This window comes from Raphanus sativus, chromosome 3, assembly GCF_000801105.2.
Source record: "Raphanus sativus cultivar WK10039 chromosome 3, ASM80110v3, whole genome shotgun sequence".
Taxonomy (NCBI): Eukaryota; Viridiplantae; Streptophyta; class Magnoliopsida; order Brassicales; family Brassicaceae; genus Raphanus; species Raphanus sativus.
In genome coordinates, this window is record NC_079513.1 from 25,816,377 (window position 1) to 25,837,888 (window position 21,512).

At 38.8% G+C, this 21,512-nt stretch overlaps 4 protein-coding genes across 4 annotated transcripts; 2 read left to right on the top strand and 2 right to left on the bottom strand.

The window, feature by feature from the left end:
- The first annotated feature begins 938 nt into the window (after positions 1 to 938).
- Positions 939 to 4,492, top strand: LOC108847826 (polyamine oxidase 1). The gene is given in 10 exon segments (XM_018621171.2): positions 939 to 1,096; positions 1,208 to 1,457; positions 1,542 to 1,667; positions 1,752 to 1,813; positions 1,924 to 2,025; positions 2,028 to 2,077; positions 2,716 to 2,859; positions 3,267 to 3,416; positions 3,730 to 3,984; positions 4,078 to 4,492. Coding segments are annotated over 10 exon segments (1,419 nt in total). The 5' UTR covers positions 939 to 1,053; the 3' UTR covers positions 4,315 to 4,492.
- A 400-nt stretch (positions 4,493 to 4,892) lies between these two features.
- Positions 4,893 to 7,211, bottom strand: LOC108847827 (uncharacterized). The gene is made up of 5 exons (XM_018621172.2): positions 6,969 to 7,211; positions 5,698 to 6,777; positions 5,571 to 5,639; positions 5,295 to 5,493; positions 4,893 to 5,198 (listed from the first exon to the last, which is right to left on the bottom strand). The coding sequence occupies exons 2-5, from the start codon at positions 6,769 to 6,771 to the stop codon at positions 5,128 to 5,130; spliced, it is 1,413 nt and encodes a 470-aa protein (XP_018476674.1). The 5' UTR covers positions 6,772 to 6,777; positions 6,969 to 7,211; the 3' UTR covers positions 4,893 to 5,127.
- A 1,982-nt stretch (positions 7,212 to 9,193) lies between these two features.
- On the top strand, positions 9,194 to 14,745 carry LOC108847344 (magnesium-chelatase subunit ChlH, chloroplastic). Its single transcript, XM_018620563.2, has 5 exons — positions 9,194 to 10,755; positions 11,080 to 11,162; positions 11,271 to 13,073; positions 13,623 to 14,099; positions 14,181 to 14,745. The coding sequence occupies exons 1-5, from the start codon at positions 9,333 to 9,335 to the stop codon at positions 14,556 to 14,558; spliced, it is 4,164 nt and encodes a 1,387-aa protein (XP_018476065.2). The 5' UTR covers positions 9,194 to 9,332; the 3' UTR covers positions 14,559 to 14,745.
- A 3,859-nt stretch (positions 14,746 to 18,604) lies between these two features.
- Positions 18,605 to 21,013, bottom strand: LOC108844604 (mRNA-decapping enzyme subunit 2). Its single transcript, XM_057005389.1, has 8 exons — positions 20,754 to 21,013; positions 20,528 to 20,679; positions 20,308 to 20,435; positions 20,092 to 20,187; positions 19,464 to 19,616; positions 19,258 to 19,361; positions 19,096 to 19,163; positions 18,605 to 19,009 (listed from the first exon to the last, which is right to left on the bottom strand). Exons 1-8 carry the CDS (start codon positions 20,837 to 20,839, stop codon positions 18,837 to 18,839), a joined length of 960 nt encoding a protein of 319 aa, XP_056861369.1. The 5' UTR covers positions 20,840 to 21,013; the 3' UTR covers positions 18,605 to 18,836.
- Positions 21,014 to 21,512: the final 499 nt, after the last annotated feature.

The window sequence follows — 21,512 nt, forward strand, 5'->3', positions numbered from 1 at the left end:
GATTCTTTATGTATTTCCTGAGATTCGCTGAGCCAAATGGTGAAAGAAATAATGTTTTTGATTTAGGCAAAAAATGAAATCTTCGTCACTGGGAATGGAAAAATACTTTGGATTTTGACAAAATGAAACCAGATCCGAAAACCATGGTAATGGTGCTAAACAACACTGTGCATAGAAAATTAAGTTTGGTTCATACAAATAATACAGGTAAAGATTGATGAGTTAAAGTACCGTGTTTCTTTTTTTGTCACAAGAGTTTCATTGATAGTTGTCAAAAAAAAAAGAGTTTCATTGATAACAGCAGAGAAGATACAGAGTTGGAACACTAAAACGGGCAAAAAACATAGAAATCTCCAGCAACTAAGCACATAACAGGGAAACTTACACCCAAACACACGGGTCTTATATTATCACCTTGACCATAAACCAAACCCATAATTTCCTTCAAACAGCCGTGTTTCTTAGAGCTTTCGTTTTTTTTTTTTTTTAAAACCCAGAATGCAATTTAATGAAAACAAAAGATCAAAGTACAAACATCCGGCAGGTCAACAAACCTCCACTCCACCCCAAAGCCAAAAACCCAACCAACAAACTACTAGATTCAACAATCTTTTAAATATGCATAATGTGTTTTACGTGCTGGATTCCTCCTCCCAACAAATGTATTTTTAATATTTGATTTGAAACAATACCAACTAGTGGGCCTTAGCAATATCTAGAAAAGGCCTGATAAAATACAGTTGAAAACATACCCTCGTAACTTTATACAAATTTGACTTACTACGTTGGAGCCCATTTATAGCCGACCCGAGAGGATGTCAATCTCACAAAAAAAAAAAACCCCCCCCCCCCCTGGCTCGACACCGTGTCCCGAAGCGCGTCCAGCACACGCATTCCACTATTATTTTAGATTTGAGTTGGGAGTTGTTGTCCAAAAGTATATAATTCCTCCTGCCTCTCTATAAATACAAAACGAAAACGTAACAACAACAAACCTATCTCCTCTCCTCTCTTCTCCGTCCTCCCCCAACAAACAAAACAAACACCATCTCCATGACGACACCCTCCGTAATTATCATCGGCGCCGGAATCTCCGGTGAGTGAGAATCACCAACCCCATACTCATTCATCATAACTCCGTTGCTCTCTCGTAATTATCGATGGCTTTGCTTTTTTTTTCTTTAACGGTTTTTTTTTGTTCTTTCAGGAATAACAGTGGCAAAGGAGCTCGCGGAGAACGGAGTAGAAGACGTGTTGATCCTCGAGGCGACGGACCGGATCGGAGGGAGAATACAAAAGCAGAGTTTCGGTGACGTGTCGGTGGAGCTCGGTGCCGGCTGGATTGCCGGCGTCGGTGGTAAAGAGTCTAACCCCGTCTGGGAGCTCGCTTCTCGTCTTAACCTCCGTACTTGCTTCTCCGACTACACCAATGCTCGTTACAACATATACGATCGAAGGTTTAATTAACTCAAGTCTTGATTTTTCGCTTTCTTCCTTCTATGATGAGTCTTGATGGTTTATTTTTATGTTTTCTCTATCAGTGGAGAGATATTCCCGACTGGTTTCGCTGCTGAATCGTATAAGAAGGCGGTTGACTCAGCGATTATGAAGCTAAAGAGTCTTGAAGCTGAATGTGACGGTGGTCAAGAAGCTGAAGAAGCTCCTTCGTGAGTCTCTCCTCTCTGTTTTTTTTTTTCTTTTCTTTTAAAGTCATGCGGTTCTTAATGTGGTGCTCTTGGTTTTGGTTTCAGGTCACCGAAGACGCCAATAGAACTCGCTATTGACTTCATCCTGCATGATTTCGAGATGGCAGGTAATCATTACTTTTTGTCTGTTTTTATTACAGTGTTTTTTTTCCATCATTACATGATTTATACATCTAAATTGATACTTTTGTCTGTTTCTGTTACTGTGTGTGTTCAGAGGTTGAGCCAATATCGACTTACGTGGACTTCGGCGAAAGGGAATATTTGGTTGCTGATGAAAGAGGTTATGAATCTTTGCTTTATAAAATGTCTGAGGGGTTCTCTATACCTCAGATGGTAACGTCTTGGACAACCGCCTCAAACTAAACAAGGTAGAATATTTTAAAAAACTCTTATCTTCTTCAACACCTATATCTTTTTTTTGACTGTTGTTAATGATGATGATGATGTTGATGGACCTCTTTTACTTGATTTAAAAGGAGTATATTATGACGTTATTTTGAAAGGAAAAAAAAAAGCTACTTTTTGCCTTTTAGCTGTTGTTGATTTGCATTTTCCTGCTAAGTTTTTTCAACTAAGCTGCTACGTTCTCTTCAGTCTCAGCCTTTGTTTTGTAGTGAAAATTTGATTTTAAGTTGTGGGGTCATGTTTTTATTTATTTACTGCCTCTCAGAAACCAGCTGGCTTAGTTTTTGGAACCTATTGTTATACTACTCCCTCCGTCCCACTTTAAGTGGAGTTTTAGGGAAAATTTTTTGTTCCATTTTAAGTGATGTTTTCAAGTTTCTAGGTAAAAATATAAATGCATTTTAATATTTTTAGTTATTTATATTCTGTAGTATAATTGTTTATTGGTTGAAATTACTTTAATCATTATTGTTTTTAGGTAAACGAGAAAAATAGAATAAAAGTTTGTAATTTCTTAATCAACGTGTAAAGACCTCAAAACTCACTTATTTTGGAACAGAGGGAGTATTAGTAATCTATAGCTGTGTTGAATTAATTGCAGGTGGTTAGCGAGATACAACAGTCGAGGAATGGTGTTGTGGTGAAAACAGAGGATGGTTCGGAGTACGAGGCCAATTATGTGATCGTGTCTGCTAGTATCGGTGTTCTCCAATCCAGTCTTATCTCATTCCAGCCTCCTCTACCGGTTAGATTTTCTTTATCCTCTTCTCCTAAAATTACAAGTTTATAATCCAACTAATTATCTGTCTCATCTTTTATGCTTATTTAACGCTAAAAGATAAAAGGTTCTTGCACAAAAAGGGGGAAGTTGTTAACCATTCAATGTACATGAACCTAGGAAATACTATAAAATATTGCGTTAGCCATTGGGGAAAAAGAAAGTCAGAATTCAGTTTTTAATCAAAACCATACATCAAATACAATGGGTTTGGTTATGCATGGTTGATCCACATAATTCAAGAGACTTGCCTTTAAAATAACATAAACAATTAACAAACATGCATGTAAAACTTTGTCTTATAAAGTCAGAATATTTTTTAATCTTTATTCATGTGATCTTACTAACCAGAATTGAACTATAATTGGTGACAGAAATGGAAAACAGAAGCTATCCAAAAATGTGATGTGATGGTGTACACCAAGATCTTTCTCAAATTCCCTCACTGCTTCTGGCCATGTGGTCCTGGCCAAGAGTTTTTCATCTATGCACACGAACAGCGAGGCTACTTCACTTTTTGGCAGGTTTGATACTTTCATTACCTTAAAAAAATTTAAATATTAATTGTTCGCTAATCTCAATGCATCTTTTTATTGAGTCCACATACGTGAGAAACGTGGCACATGCACTCTCTACTAATCTTAGAATTAAACTCCTGGGGGGTCCCTTTGATTATTATCATCATTGCTTTAATTATCTCGACTGTCTAACCAGCAGCATGGTCCATGTGTATATGCAGCATGGTCCATGTGTATATTAATACAACTATTGTTGCTTGCTCTCTACTCTCTAGCTTATTATATGTAATCTAACTGTTGTTGCTCTGTTTTAAATCAGCACATGGAAAATGCGTACCCAGGGTCTAACATTCTGGTCGTGACGCTGACTAACGAGCAGTCAAAGCGCGTGGAATCCCAATCAGACGAGGAGACGCTGAAAGAGGCAATGAGTGTCCTTAGGGACATGTTTGGTCCCACTATTCCTTACGCAACTGATGTTCTTGTCCCCAGATGGTGGAACAACCGTTTCCAGCGCGGTAGCTACAGCAATTACCCTATGATATCTGATAATCAGCTTCAACGAAATATCAAGGTACGATTATAACAATAACACCTTTTGTTATCTTTTCTTTTAGGCATATACACACATGTGTGAAATTTATGAATTGTTTTTGTGATTCATCAGGCTCCATTTGGAAGGATATTTTTCACAGGAGAACACACAAGTGAGAAGTTCAGTGGCTATGTACATGGAGGATACCTTGCGGGTATGGAGACAAGTAAGTCTTTGTTGGAAGAGATGAAGCAGAGCTTGTTGTTACAACCTTTGTTCGCCTTCACCGAGTCTCTAACACAAACTGACCAGCGCTCTAATCCTCAACTGTACACTAATAATGTCAATTTAATCTCAGGGAGAAGCTAGACACCTAATAGCCCCCTTTTATTATTCTTTTTTGAGGGACTCATGTGAAGTAGTTTACGTAACAGATACCTGCTTGAAATAGCCAAAGGTGTTTCCTTTTGCTTTAACCGGAAACTTCTGATGAACTTTGCTATCCATTTGTGTGACATATTATTAATCCAATTCTCTTTGCCATTAATTTATTTATCTCAAGTGTTTTCTTATCTCGTAAACTTTTCAGCATTTCATTGAAATAAAATGTCTCTTGGGGTAAGTAGTAGTCTTCAAGTAAAACATACAGAACTTGTTTGCTGACGTTAATCAGAAAATATAACAGTTTTGCTATCAATATCTCACTATTCGATTGTTGTGAATTTTTACTGCTTGGTATTATTTCAAAGTAGAGTTTATTTGTAGACTAATCTGATTTGCTTATGACTAAAGAAGAATCTAATCTGTCAAGAATATTTGGGCATAGCTACGTTTCAGATGGGCCGAAGTATGAATTAGAAAATTGATTTTCACTAAATGGGCTTCCTAAACTTGAAGAGTTGTTGCAAAATCTATAACATTATTTTTGATAGTGTTAGTTCTCAAAGAAGCGAATCTGCAATCTTAAAATATTGGAGTGCTAGCAGAAGTTTAAATTACAACTAGACTCTCACCAGACAAGACATCATAGCAGTTCAAAGGTTCTGACATATATATATATATATATATATATATATATATATATGTTAAAAGCTTATAGTTTACATAGAACAAGAACAGAATTCACAAGTCACTTGCAACAAAAGAAAAAACAAGCATCCCAGTTGAATAACTCGTCCCTTCTCAAGATGCCAAAGTAGCAGCATCCTTACCATAGATACGTTGAAGTTCAAGGCTAGCGACTTGATACGATGCTGTAAACAGACAATAAGTAGAACAGAATTTTCTTTTCAGCTGCTATTATTATATCTAAAATTAGAATTGTCTTATGTTGCAAAATATTAAAATACCTTTCCAGGTGTTGAAATTTTTATAGTTGATATCAGATCCCGTTACGTTTTGAATAGCATCGAACAGCTTCTCCTGAGGTGTATTCTTGAGCTCTTGAACCACGCCATAAATGGTCTTACCATTCTCAAAGTATATGTGATTGTTTGGGTGCTTTGTCTTGCAATTAGCATGCTGCTCAAACTCATACGCATTAAGAACCTGTTTTGCACAGTTTCATTAACATAAAGCCATAGATTTTAAATTAAAAACAGGCCCACTCGTATCACGTAGCTTACTTTATTAAGGTTACAGTCGCTGCAACCACATAGATACCCAGTCCCCTTTATAACTCCTTTGAGATTTTTCTGCCAAGATAACGTTTTTAGAACATGGAACATGGAAGAGTAAAGAAGAGAAACTGACCTCACGTGACCAGGAGTAGTACTTGACGGTAACTCCATCAAACATTCCTGTTGACAACAAGGACTTAACATTTGAAGGAAATGTGTTTGTGGAAGAAGTAGTAGAACCCTTCTTAGCTGTCTTTGAATCTTTAGATTTGTGGACGAGCAATGCAGAGCTAGCGTAAGAGGGATATCTAGGTTGAAAAGACATGTTGTCATCTGCAGGAGAATGGCTGAAGAAGTTCTCAAAACTGTTAACAACAGGAACTGGCGATATGGTTGTATCCTCTTGACTAGTAGTTCGATGATCACTGTTCTTGTCTGCTTTTTCTTGGCTAGGAACCGTAAATGCCGCCATCTCACCGCCTTGGGAGAATGGTGACTGTCTCCCTGACAACACAACATTGACATTATCTTTGTGACAGGGGAGAAGAGACATGAAGATGTTCTCATCAGCAGACTTTTGAAGAGACTGAGCAAAGTTTCCTACTCCTTTGTCAAATGGATGAAACGTTGAGAAGACGTTTTCATCTCCTTTGTCATAATAGCTCAAGTTTGGAATGAAGTTTCCATCCGGATTGCTAGCGAATGGCTCTGGCGAGATGAAGCTCTTGTCAATAGTACTGAAGGTTTGGCCAAGGGAGAGCGTGTTAGCTTCATAAGAAGGAACCGTTTCATATGATCTTGAAACTCCCTCACCATAAAACTGAACCATGGATTCATCAGGTAGCATGTTTTGAGATTCACACGCTTGATGATTATTGACTGTAACCTTTCTGATGGTGTCAAGATTAAACGAGCTAGTACCATGAAGAACCTCCTCCTGGTGGCCCAGAGGAGAGATATATCTACCGAGGAGATGTGATGTAGCAGGATCAAATAAGCAATTAGGGACAAGTGTATCGTCCCAAGCAAGTCGGGAACCACCATCAATCTCAACCACTTGTCTCTTATTATTACTAAAAAGCTCTGAACCGGAGGAGTCTTCTTGTGTCAGCCACTGATGAATCCGCTTTAGCTCCATTCTCGACGATGATGCAGAAGAAGATGGATTCTCCTCAACATCATCCTCGCTGAAAAGATCTGTACTCATCCTCCTCTGTCACAAAAACCAGCAAAGAGACATAATCAATAAACCACACTCACAATGAGAGGAGGAGTAGAAAAAAAAACTAAAAGTTTCTGTAAAACAGCATATTGGAGTCAGTGTAAGCATGACGTAATCGATAACTTTGGTTGAACTGAACCCTAAAAACATGAACCAACGAGACAATCCTGAGTCTTTTTTACCTTTTTGCAACAGTAGAAATGAGATGGCAGAGCTGTTCTTAAGTCTTGAGTAGCTCCAGAGAATCCAAGAGAGAGAATTCAAAGGTTCAGGGGAGAAAGATCATTAAAAGACACAAAAGGGACTTGAATCGTTACGAGTATGTGGAGAGTTATACAATTACAAGTAATGCCCGCCAAGCTCAGTCAGATGATTGACGATTTTTTCTTTTTTTTTTTGTAGGTATTATTTGGTGTGAGTGTGACTATCAGAAAGAAGAAAAATAACATCATAATGATATATGTGGAAAATATCTGATAGATTGGGTCAACTTATCAATTATGATACTGGCCCACACAGTATCTCATTTTTCTACAGTTTTATTTTTACTTTATTTCAAATGTTAATTATTTATAAAGTTATTCAAAAATAATCTAATTTAAACTAATTTTAATTAGCTTGGCTCAACTACCATTCCAGCGTGCTGATTTTGTTATTTTTAGATTGTTAATCGCCGTTCTCTATTTATTAATGTTGATGATCTCAATGTTTTAAATACTGGACTGGTTAGCAAACCAAAAATATTTTGCATTATGGGTCATTGTGTTTGATCGGGGTTAAATCAAATTCGGTCTATTAAATTGAATATAATGATATTTTATAATAATAATATTTTCTCTGTTTTTTTTTCTGAGTATTCTAACTTTTTTTTTTTGTTACACAAAAGTTGTCACTTTCAATTCTAATGTAAATCGTATTTATTTTTAGATGATAATTAATTGCAAACTGTATTGATTTTATAAGTGATTTTATTTATTTCAAATACTATTGGTTAGAGAAGTGTAATTAATAACAATTTATATATATTTTTGGTCACTTTTTTATATTTGTAAAAATTATCAAAGTGACACTTATTCAGAAACGGATGGAATATACATATTCTTACAAAGATATATTATTTCAAATAAAATGTTTAAATAGTTATAGTGTAGAAAAACTTAAAATAGCAATTTTAATGTAAAAAGTAATAAAATAATTTAAATATAAATCAATATTAAAAGCACTTTTAAATTTTATTTCCAGATCTTATCATTCTAAATATTTATCACCTTTAAAAAATATAAATACACATTTGTTAAAAATTATATTTTAAAATAAAAATTTCACAAATATATATACATTTCAATTATTAAAAATTTAAATATAAGTGATCATAAAATAAAATTTAAACAAAATGAGAAATAGACAAAAACAATAAAAATATTGTGAAAATTTAGCTTTGTAATCTTGTGATTATGAGTAGTAGAGATATAAAAGAAAAAGAGGAGAGACGATACTTATTTAATCTTTAATAAATCTTATTTTACTTTAAAAGAGGTTAACTATTTTGTTAACAAAATTTTAGTTCATTTACTAAGGGGTTTGGCCAGTTTATTGGATCGTTGGTTCACATGTTTTTGACGGTTCAATAAATTTTTTTAACCGGTTCAACTTTAATTGGATTTTGGTATTAACCCAATCTAAATTATTATCAGTTCATGGTTCAACACGGTCCGAACACCGATCCGATCCGGGTTTATAACCCCTGGCGTTCACTTTCTTCACTCTATTACCGAAATAGTCGGACGATCTTTGCAAGCTTGTATTCTTTAATTGACATTGAAACTCTAGACTAGATAGTAAGAGGATGAATTATGTTTTTTGTGATCAATTTCCGGATCGGGTGAAAATGATCAGATTTACTCTAGACTACGTAACCCATGAAAGTGATGCTTTAACCTTGAAGTATGGGATCCAGGCTTTCCATATCATTGAAACGAATGTGGCCCATATATCTTTTTTCTTATTAGACCGAATTTGTTTCACAATATGGGCCAAATAAAATGGGACAAATTCCAGAGAACCGGCTGATTGCAACGCGAACCGACCGTCCGGTCCTTGTTTTGGAACAGAGCACTTAAATGGCATCCATTAGTAGGATAAGGCCAATGAATCTTTTACATGGCTGAAACCGAAATCCAAAAAAAATCTCCATTGACAACTACAAAAGAAAATATTTGTTTTAATAAAATAATAAGAGGAACACAATATCCCCACGCGCCCAACCCAATAAAAAATTTGAGTAGAATCTCAATGAGCCAATGAGAAGCGAGTAAACTCCATCACATTGTCCTCAGCAAGATATAGATCAAACAAAACACAACCTCACAACTCTTACGTACTCATTCGTCCACGTGTTCTTCCTTCCCACCACTTACCTTCGAAACCATCGCTTCTTTTTTAGTTCAGTTCCTTTCTTCCCCACAGAAACAGAAGATCAAACGACCACAATAACAAAAACGAGATCAGTTCTCAGTCTCTTCTCCATCTATCCGCCATCTCGGACAATGGCTTCATCATCACTTATGTATTCACCATTCACTCTCTCTGCTTCTAAAGCAGAGCATCTCTCTTCCCTCTCCAACACTACCAAACACTCCTTCCTCCTCCGAAGGGGAAAGTCAAAACAAACAAAACAAACCAAATCTCTATTCAAAGTGAAGTCCTCTGTTTCCGGCGGCAACGGTCTCTTCACACAGACAAACCCGGAAGTCCGCCGTATAGTCCCCGTCAAGAGAGACAACGTCCCAACCGTCAAAATCGTCTACGTCGTCCTCGAGGCGCAGTACCAGTCATCTCTCTCCGAAGCGGTCCAGCAGCTCAACAAAACCTCGAGGTTCGCGTCCTACGAAGTCGTCGGATACTTGGTCGAAGAGCTTCGCGACAAGAACACTTACAGCAGCTTCTGCAAAGACCTCGAGGACGCCAACATCTTCATCGGATCCCTCATCTTCGTCGAGGAGCTCGCGCTGAAAGTCAAAGACGCCGTGGAGAAAGAGAGAGACAGGATGGACGCGGTCCTCGTCTTCCCTTCGATGCCCGAGGTGATGAGACTCAACAAGCTCGGCTCCTTCAGCATGTCTCAGCTCGGGCAATCCAAGTCACCTTTCTTCCAGCTCTTCAAGAGGAAGAAAGGAACAAGCTCCGCGGGGTTCGCGGACAGTATGTTGAAGCTCGTTAGGACGTTACCTAAGGTGTTGAAGTACTTGCCGAGCGACAAGGCTCAAGACGCGCGTCTCTACATCTTGAGTTTGCAGTTCTGGCTCGGTGGGTCCCCTGATAATCTCCAGAATTTCGTTAAGATGATCTCCGGTTCTTACGTACCGGCTTTGAAAGGTGTCAAGATTGAATACTCTGATCCGGTTCTGTTCTTGGACACTGGGATCTGGCATCCACTCGCTCCGACCATGTACGATGACGTCAAGGAGTATTTGAACTGGTACGACACTAGGAGAGACACCAACCCTTCACTCAAGAAGAAAGATGCTACGGTTATCGGTTTGGTCCTCCAGAGGAGTCACATTGTGACGGGTGACGATAGTCACTACGTGGCTGTGATCATGGAGCTCGAGGCAAGAGGCGCTAAGGTGATTCCTATTTTTGCTGGAGGGTTGGATTTTTCGGGTCCGGTCGAGAGGTATTTTGTGGATCCTGTGACGAAGCAGCCTATTATAAACTCCGCTGTCTCCTTGACCGGGTTTGCGTTGGTGGGTGGACCGGCGAGGCAGGATCATCCGAGGGCTATTGAGGCTCTGAAGACGCTTGATGTTCCTTATCTTGTGGGAGTGCCGCTGGTGTTTCAGACGACTGAAGAGTGGCTTAACAGCACGCTTGGTCTTCATCCCATCCAGGTGGCTCTCCAGGTTGCTCTCCCTGAGCTTGATGGTGGGATGGAACCGATTGTTTTCGCTGGTCGTGACCCTAGAACAGGTGAACTTCACTTATGACCATAGTTCGTATCTCTCGATTATCATATTACTAGGCTTGGATTTCGGTTTTCCGGAACTTAACCGAACCGAATTTTCGGCTTTTGGTTAACCGAAAATGTTGAAGAGTAATTCTGAAAATATTCTATTTTTTTGTTTCGTTTAGAATTCATATATTTTTCTCAAAAATTGGATACTTATTGGATAAATTCAGTTATTTCGGTTGGTTCACTTTGGTTCGGTTTGGTGTGCTTTAGTTAGTTAATAACTAGTGTAGGAACTAGGAATGTTTTCCTAATGAAGATTATTTGTTTATCAATTGCTGCAGGGAAGTCACATGCTCTTCACAAGAGAGTGGAGCAACTCTGTATCAGGGCTATTCGCTGGGGAGAGCTCAAAAGAAAAACTAAGGTACCATTATCTAACACTCATCCTTAGCAAGACATTACTGTCACATTATGACTTTATCAAAACATGCAATGAATGTTGTAATGAGTACAAATGTTTTTCTCATTGCAGGCAGAGAAGAAAGTGGCAATCACTGTTTTCAGCTTCCCACCAGACAAAGGAAACGTAGGAACCGCAGCTTACCTAAACGTCTTCGCCTCCATCTTCTCCGTCCTAAAAGACCTCAAGAGAGACGGCTACAACGTGGAAGGCCTCCCCGAGACAGCTGAGACTCTCATCGAAGAGATTCTCCACGACAAGGAGGCTCAGTTCAGCAGCCCCAACCTCAACGTCGCTTACAAAATGGGCGTCCGCGAGTACCAGACCCTCACTCCTTACGCGACCGCCTTGGAGGAGAACTGGGGGAAGCCTCCGGGGAACCTCAACTCGGACGGAGAGAACCTCCTCGTCTTCGGGAAAACCTACGGAAACGTTTTCATCGGCGTGCAGCCGACGTTCGGGTACGAAGGGGATCCCATGAGGCTCCTCTTCTCCAAATCCGCGAGCCCTCACCACGGTTTCGCGGCTTACTACTCTTACGTGGAGAAGATCTTCAAAGCCGACGCCGTGCTTCATTTCGGAACCCACGGCTCTCTCGAGTTTATGCCCGGGAAGCAAGTGGGGATGAGCGACGCTTGCTTCCCGGATAGTCTCATTGGGAACATTCCCAATGTTTACTACTACGCGGCTAACAACCCTTCAGAAGCAACTATTGCCAAGAGGAGAAGTTACGCGAATACAATCAGTTATTTAACTCCTCCAGCTGAGAACGCTGGTCTCTACAAAGGGCTGAAGCAGTTGAGCGAGCTTATCTCGTCGTATCAGTCTCTCAAGGACACCGGAAGAGGTCCGCAGATCGTCAGCTCAATCATCTCCACAGCTAAGCAGTGCAATCTTGACAAAGACGTGGATCTTCCCGATGAAGGCACGGATCTTTCGGTTAAAGAGAGAGACCTCGTGGTTGGGAAAGTCTACTCCAAGATTATGGAGATCGAGTCTAGGCTTCTCCCGTGCGGGCTCCACGTCATCGGAGAGCCTCCGTCCGCAATGGAAGCCGTCGCCACCCTCGTCAACATCGCAGCCTTAGACCGAGCAGAGGATAATATCTCGTCTCTCCCTTCTATCTTAGCCGAGTGCGTTGGAAGAGAGATCGAAGACGTCTACAGAGGAAGCGACAAGGGGATCTTGACCGATGTTGAGCTTCTCAAACAGATCACCGACGCCTCGCGCGGCGCGGTCTCGGCCTTCGTCGAGAAAACCACAAACAGCAAAGGACAGGTCGTTAACGTATCCGACAAGCTAACCTCGATTCTAGGGTTTGGAATCAACGAGCCGTGGGTTGAGTACTTATCCAACACCAAGTTTTACCGCGCGAACAGGGATAAGCTCAGGACGGTGTTCGGTTTCCTCGGAGAGTGCCTGAAGCTGGTGGTGATGGACAACGAGCTCGGGAGCCTGATGACCGCCTTGGAAGGGAAGTACGTCGAGCCAGGTCCGGGAGGCGACCCCATCAGAAACCCTAAGGTGCTACCGACAGGTAAAAACATTCACGCGTTGGACCCTCAGGCTATCCCCACGACGGCGGCGATGGCGAGCGCCAAGATCGTGGTGGACAGGTTGGTGGAGAGGCAGAGGATGGAGAACGAAGGGAAGTATCCGGAGACGATCGCGCTTGTGCTTTGGGGAACTGATAATATCAAGACGTATGGGGAGTCTCTCGGACAGGTGCTTTGGATGATTGGTGCTAGACCGGTTGCTGATGGGCTTGGGAGAGTGAACCGGGTTGAGCCTGTGAGCTTGGAAGAGCTTGGAAGGCCGAGGATTGATGTTGTTGTTAACTGCTCTGGAGTCTTCCGTGATCTGTTTATCAATCAGGTAACATAAGATTTAAGCAATGTTCTAAAATTATCTAGTCAAACCGATTTGCTTAATTAGTCAAAACAATTTTCCTAAAATCTGATTTATACGATTCAAATCGGTTTAAATCATTTTCGGTTGTTTTAAATCGATCTGAATTATTTTAAATCAATTTAAATTGGTTTAAATCTGTTGATTAACTAATAATTTCAGTACAAATTTACAAAATTATCTAGTTTTTTTTTGTATGTATAACTTTTATTAATTCATCAAAATAATTTTATAATTAATCAGAATAATTTGTCTAGTTGATGAAAGTTGTGTTCCAAAAATTAAACTCGAAAACTAAAATATCTAATAGAAATGTAAAATATATAAAAATCGATCAAATAATTTGATAGCATCTAGGAGCAGTTCATGTCCCTGTCCTGAATATTTCACCTAGTAGCTAGTATTCTATGAAGCTTATAGTAACTGCTTAGCAAAATTTTGAATATTGGATAAAAGCATTCACTTTAGTTTCTTGTTTACTTGGTGTCTCATTGTTTCTTGAATTTGTCTTTGCAGATGAATCTTCTTGACAGAGCAATCAAGATGGTAGCTGAGCTAGACGAGCCAGTTGAGATGAACTACGTGAGGAAACACGCCATGGAGCAAGCAGCAACGCTCGGCGTTGATATCAGAGAGGCAGCTACAAGAGTTTTCTCAAACGCTTCGGGATCTTACTCGGCAAACATCAGTCTCGCTGTTGAGAACTCTTCATGGAACGATGAGCAACAGCTTCAGGACATGTACTTGAGCCGCAAATCGTTTGCGTTTGACAGCGATGCTCCTGGAGCAGGGATGGCTGAGAAGAAGGAGGTCTTTCAGATGGCTCTTATGACTGCAGAAGTCACGTTCCAGAACCTTGATTCTTCAGAGATCTCACTCACTGACGTGAGCCATTACTTTGACTCTGACCCGACAAACTTGGTTCAGAGTTTGAGGAAAGACAAGAAGAAGCCTAGCGCTTACATTGCTGATACAACAACCGCAAACGCACAGGTTAGTTAAGCTAATGTCTTTGGTTGAACACTATTAAAAACAGAACACATTTGCCTTAAGCTGTGTCTGATATTTTGTCAGGTGAGGTCACTATCTGAGACCGTGAGGCTGGACGCAAGAACGAAGCTGCTGAACCCAAAGTGGTATGAAGGAATGATGTCAAGTGGATATGAAGGAGTTCGGGAGATAGAGAAGAGACTGACCAACACTGTTGGATGGAGTGCAACCTCGGGTCAAGTAGACAACTGGGTCTACGAGGAGGCCAACACGACTTTCATCAAAGACGAGGAGATGCTTAACCGTCTCATGAACACTAATCCAAACTCCTTCAGGAAGATGATCCAGACGTTCTTGGAAGCCAATGGCCGTGGCTACTGGGAGACTTCGGAAGATAACATCGAGAAGCTCAAGGACTTGTACTCTCAGGTCGAAGACAAGATTGAAGGGATCGATCGATAGATAAACAATGTGAAGCATATTTTTTAAAGTAAATGGAAACAAACTGCATTGATGTTTTATTTTTCAAACAATGACATCATCTCTATGTGAATAAGAGAATGTTTTTGCTGACATTTTCTGACTTTATATGAATGTTGTGGAGCTTTTAATTCTAAGCCTAAGAGGCAGTATATGATGTTCTTTTTCACTTGGAGCAACAGCTTTAGTCTTCTTGATCCATTTTTTGTTCACTATCACCTTGTATGCATGCTTGAATCTTGACTAGCTTGGAAGTAAGATGAGATTAACTTGGAAGTTGGATAAAGTAGTAAAATGACATGAAAGGAGTAAGTGTTTGTTCCATATGAAAAAATAATCACTTTTTTTTTAATTATTTGATGAACATTCTTACAAACTAATCTTGATCTTAATGTTTAGCTAACAATAATATCATTAATTAGGTGTCACCATGAGAATTCTTCTCGCAACATTTATTAAAAAAAACTTTTATTTACCTAGAAAATTTACAAGTAAAGCCATTGCTCATTTAAACTAACAAAATATTATATGCATATTTCGGATGATTACTATCTTTGTGAGTATTTTTTTCTTTGCCATCTAGAAAATTTTATTAAACAAGGGCAAGCTCAAAAAGAACAAACCCAATCGATATTATACAAAGCCTAAAGACCGAACAATACAATTAAGCCCGAAAGGCAAAAAAACAATAGGTCTAGGCCCAATTAAACGAAGCGGCGTCAACCACCACCACGCGTCCAAGAGCGATGCGAAACCATCCACGTGTCCTTCATCCCCGACAAACAAAATACGCGTCTTCGTCGTCACATCGAAATCGAAAAGACGCCAGTGAAGACTTCCGGTCACCGGTTCCCGTCATCCACTAGATCCAATCGGAGAACCCCGTCTCCGTCAGCACGCCGACGATAACCCACCATCAACAACAGTATTGGAGATATAGGGTTCTCTCGGCCAATCATCCCGACTAAAGACCACCGTTAAAAGAACGGTGCTTCACCGGGCCACCTCTTTGGCATGCGGCGAACTCGCATCCAACTTCATCATCACCACCCCTTCCATCGGAGAGCCTCATCGAGAAGATTGAAGAGCTTATCCTAGAAGCGGGTCTTGGAGGATACCAGGGAACCATCGAGAGCCGGCCGTCAACACCAAAGAGAAAGTGGCGATGTCAGAAACAGAGCCGGACGACCACCATAGAAGAGCGCACCGCCGGAGACCAAAATCGGATCACCACCGATCCAAGAAAAGGACTACGCTATATAAAAGAGAAAAGAAAAAAAAAGCAAGAAATCGGACCGACGGTGGCTAAAGAAGCCCATCCGTCGGCTGGTGTTGGAAAACACAAGTCGGAAGTTCTCTGGGTTGAAGAGAGAAGATGGAGGATTATTCTATCTTTGTGCGTATTTGTATGTACTACATGGTATTAGAATATGTAAATTCTATTATATGTATGTGTGTATTTGTATGATAGAATCATGCGATAATTACTATTCTTTATCATTATATTTATATGTACTGCATACTTTCATGGGACATGTGCCTTATTCATTAGGACTATTCTATTTGACCACTCAAACAAATATAATGTTAATATATTGAACAATCAAATATATAGTTGTAATCAAATATATAGTGTATATTTAAGCACCCAAACATATAAAACACACTAATATATATAGTGTTCATACAATGACCACTCATATATATAATATAATGACCACTCAAATACAAAGTCTTCATATTTGACCACTCAAATATATAATTTCGATGCTTTCTGTTACATTTTAAATCAAAACCATATTTTGAAAATATCATTATCAACTCTTACAAAACCTGATTTTAGTATAAAAACTCTTAATTTCACAATCAAGATATCACTATCAACTCTTGGTCCAGTATGAAATCTTGGTCCAATGACAATGGCACATTCGGTATAGGTTTATCCTAAGTTTGCATCTATCATATTAACATTAATCAGAGATCGTCTAAATGATTTGATTCCGAAGCTAAAATTGGTACGATCTTTTCACTGATTGTACACGTAAATTTAATAATTTCCATGCAATCCCTTAACTTAAGCATTAAAAAAAATTATTTAAAGAATCAACATGTAATTATTCAATCTTGCTTCTATTCGATCTGGTTAATTATACAGACACATCTCATAGTTATTATTGTTTCCTATATATTAATTTCTTAATTATACTACTTTCTATTATTTTAAATTAACAACTACAAATTAGTGATTATTGCGATTTAATTATGGTGTATGAACATTCGTTGATTACCATTTTTCTTGAGAGTAAACCGTATTGTTGATTACTATATATACCCATTCCTGAATTAAGAAATCAACATCACAACTTACAAGTTTGTTAACTAGAATTGAAACTGCATCATACCTATCGTTTTTCTTTATTTGTTTTTTAATAATTTGTTTCTTTCATATTTTATTATTCTATAACATATGTTTCGTTTTATCTTATATTCATACTTTATATTATGAAATTAATAATTATATAAATTTGAGCTGCAATATTATAGTTTTGACTCAGCAAACTATATTTCAGTTACACCTAACCAATAACACAAGTTTTAAAAAAGATCCGAGCTTATCTTATATAAATATGCACAATTATGTCCAATATTTCATTAGATATTAAAACTTGTGACTATGAAAATAGATTTATGTTCAATCTTTCATTAGATAACATTTAAAATTTTTGACTATGACTATAGACTGAAGATTATATTCTCTTTTGATCCATTTACTCCGCGTGTGCGAATATTAAAAGACGCAGATATCATCTAGTAAACAAGGTAACAAGATGATATTTACCGAAAAAATAAAGAATATAGATTTAGTTCACGAACTATATTTCAATTACACCTAACCAATAATACAAGTTTTAAAAAAGATCCGAGCTTATCTTATATAAATATGCACAGTTTTGTCCGATCTTTCATTAGATAACATTTAAAACTTGTGACTATGAAAATAGATTTATGTTCAATCTTTCAATAGATAACATTTAAAATTTCTGACTATGACTATAGACCGAAGATTATATTCTCTTTTGATCCATTTACTCCGCGTGCGCGAATATTGCAAGACGCGAATATCACCTAGTAAACAAGGAAAGAAGATGACATTTACCGAAAAAAATAAAGAATATAGATTTAGTTCATGATTATGATGACTCTTAATATAAAAAAGTGAGGTGAGTCCAGATATATATTCACCATTTCCCTGGATTCCTTTTATTATCTCTTACCAGCTAAAAAACAAGGTTGAAGGTGAGAAAGTAATGGCGGATAGGACTATCTTTCTCTCATTTTCTAGGGGATACCCAGTCTCTAACGCAGAGTTGCATGACTACTTTACCAGGTACTGAATCCGTTATAAACCATTCATGCATGCAAGGCCAAGGCCGTCACTAAAAAAAAAAGGCTGCACCCTCATACTCCCAAGTGTTTAGGATCCCATATTTCAATATATTTCACTATGTTTTAAGGTTTTCCATAGAATTTTCTTGTAACTCTATATTAATCTGACTGGAATTGTTTATTGTGGTGGAAGGTTTTCACAGTAGAGTGTTTTAAATGATAAGTAACTTTTTTCTTGGTGTTGAAGGAGATATGGTGATGTTATAGAAGCGATACACATGGGTGCAGGGGGAGGGGGTGATGATCAAGATCGATATGCAAGGATGGTGTTACGTTCTGCCGCCAAGGTTCAAGAAATTGTAAAGGATGGGGGGGTCATCACGGCCAAGTTCGCCATTAATGGCAAACATGTTTGGGCTCGAATAGCCAAATCCTAATTACAAATTATGGAGTCTAATCTTTAGTTTCACATTTCTTCTTGTTTTCATGGACTTATGTTTTTCGCTTTTCAAACATGTTTCACTTTCTGTTCAATGATAATGCTATTCCCCCATTACAATATACTAGACTCTACAAATTAAGATACAGCAACTGCAGTCACTCTATTAAGATGATGATATCAGTTCTCTACACGGATAAAAGACTCGTGCAACTTGCAACCCTTCTAATATAAAGCCATCATCCAAAAGAATTCACCACGAACGAGAACCATCATGTACAATAAATAACCCTTTCTTCCTAAAAGAAACGAGTGGCATACTTGAGAAATAGAAAAGTAGAAGCGTATGAACATATCCCAACGGTTTTGCTATACACAAAACACATCAATCCTAACCGCATCATACTGACCATCCATATTATATGACTGACTAGTCAACCTGAAAAACCTGGTTCCAACGCCTGCAAGATAGCTGAAATGTTGAACTTGAAGCTTCTGTAAGTGTTTCCAGGTATTGTGTCCTGTTCTTCGGGCTTCTTATTGTAGCTTTCCGTTGTTGTTCCGTTTCCTCCACCACTACTAGTCTTTGCATTCCACACGGAGAGTGCTGTTCAAATCCTAACAAGTCAGATCTCTGCCAAAAACAACTCTCTTTTTAATGCATGCTTGATGAAGAAAAAGACTATGTCGAACCTCTAAGGGGCTTATCAGGTCTCCGAGCAACAGGAGACGGATGCTTTGATATCCAAGACTTCAACGACCTGCAGATGTTTGTAAATTCTAATGCTATGGACCAACAATGATAATCACCCAAGAATCTATGCGGACAAAATAAAAAAAAAAGTCACTACTCACGCAAGAAAAGGTGCCACCATATACAACTTGAGACCAGCAACTCCATGAGTTATCACCTCATTGCTTGCTGGCTGAAGATGATCAAGCCGATGCCATGCAATTTCCTATTAAGTATTCCACAACAACTGAAACGTAAGAGACTCATCCATCACACAAACGCAGATAAGAGTATAAGACCACAAGGCCCCGACTGTTAAAATACGTACACTGATTTCCTTCTTTGTTTGTGGTGCAAAAGATGTATCATCTGTGACCCCAGCAACTATGTAAAGCCGCACTCTTTGCTGTCTGAATGTAAACTCAATATATTCCTCTTTCTTGAGTAGCTTTGAGACATCGAATCCAGTTTCCTCTAAGACCTGTGTGTTAGCATAGAAGAGCAGTTAGCTAGTTACAGAACACAGCCAAATCAAGTGTGACAAAACATTCAAATCTTTCATCAATCATCATTGACCCACGGTCCCAAGTTTATACAAACAATCAGCAGGACAATTACAAACTGTTACATTAGCATAAAAATGAGACACCTTGTAGTCCAGAACATAATATATAAGAGACGTTCTCTCTTCTATTCAAATGTCAAAGTATACCCAATGCACCCAACTGCTTGAGATTTACAAGTGACAGGCTATCTCATAAGACACAGTGACTACATAACACACTTAGTCTCATCCAATAAGCGTTCTTGTTCTAACTAGACAGTATTCAATTTCAATATGCACTTATGATAACGACTATAACGAGTGGCGGTTGTAAGGAGCTATCAAGAAGACTGCTAGAAAAGAAGCAAAAGAAATGAATCACGCAATAAAGCAAACAAATCGGAACACTAACCTCACGTATGGCACAAGCATAGTCTTCTTCATCCTTACTTTTCTTCCCGCGAGGAAAGCTCCAGCTAGAACCTTTCCATCCTTTCACCAACAAACACTGAACAGTCCCCCCTCCCAAAAAAGAGAGAGATAAGTGTAAGCATGAGCTAACAACTAAACTCAAGCAGTGCTAATAGGAATGGATTAATAATCCAAATGGATATATTCTATTCTAAACCCGTTGATAAGTCTCATCAAGGATAATAGCACCAGTGACAGGAACTCGATACTTGTAAGAGGTAAAGTCCTTGAAAATGTCATCAACGTTAGAGACATAAGGTCTCAACACATCACAGCTGTTGAATACTAGTTTTTTCACATGTCAAGGGAAACATATCAGACAATTTTGAAATCATGCTCCAAAAAGCAAATGAGATGATTATAAGAAAAGAGGATACAGAGCAAAGTGAACTCCTTCAAAGAGAGAGACTTTAGCGTCGGATCATTCTCCACAGCGTTGTCTTCATAGTACCAGTAAGCATACTCCACTAGAAACAGAATCCTTTCGAATGATTGTTGATCTTCTTCGGGTACGTTCAAAACAAACCGGCTGCAAACCAAAGAGAACCCAAATCGAAGTCACTGTCTAATGATTTCGTGAACAAAATACATTATACATTATACCTGCAGAGATCGTCGAGAAGCTCCTTAGAGGGGAGGCAGTTTCCGACGTTCTTCGACGAGCTTGACGATCGGTGCAGATTCGACATTTAGTTTTAGTGTGTCGCCGGTGAAATCTAATCGCTCCCGGAGATGTGTAAAGGTGAATATAATATCCGAGATCCGACCAAGTTTCTGTTGGATACACCGAGAAAAAGTAAAAAGATAAATTATATTTTACTTTTACCGCGTAATAAAAAAAAAACATTTGACCGTGTCCACCAGGCTAGGCTGACCAAGCCGTCGCTGAAGGAGCCAAATTGTTCCAAGACCATTGTAATTTCTCCACTTTTCCTTTGTAATTGATATTTTTTTTTTTTTTGATAATCCAGTATCCGACCACTAAGCGTGATCGACTAGCCCACCGGACCTAAGTCCATGCCATTACAGGATTTTTTAAGCCTCCACTTAAGGATCCCGCGAAGTGGTCTGGAGGATGAGAGAAGCCCATGTGAAAGCTTTCGTGGCGGACACTCCAACCGGGGTTCCTTTACCACTAGGCCAACACGCGTCGGTTTGTAATTGTATTTACTACTTTTTCTTGTTAGATTCTAGTTTTGAATTTTGCTATTGAGAATCATGAGTCATAAACTGTGACATTTCACCATATTTTGAACTTGTTGTTGCTCGATAGGAATAATGACAACTAGATGGCTCATGATTACTCTGCAGATGAGGTTGATGGATGGGAATTCGATTAACTTGAGAAAGAAAGAACTGCAA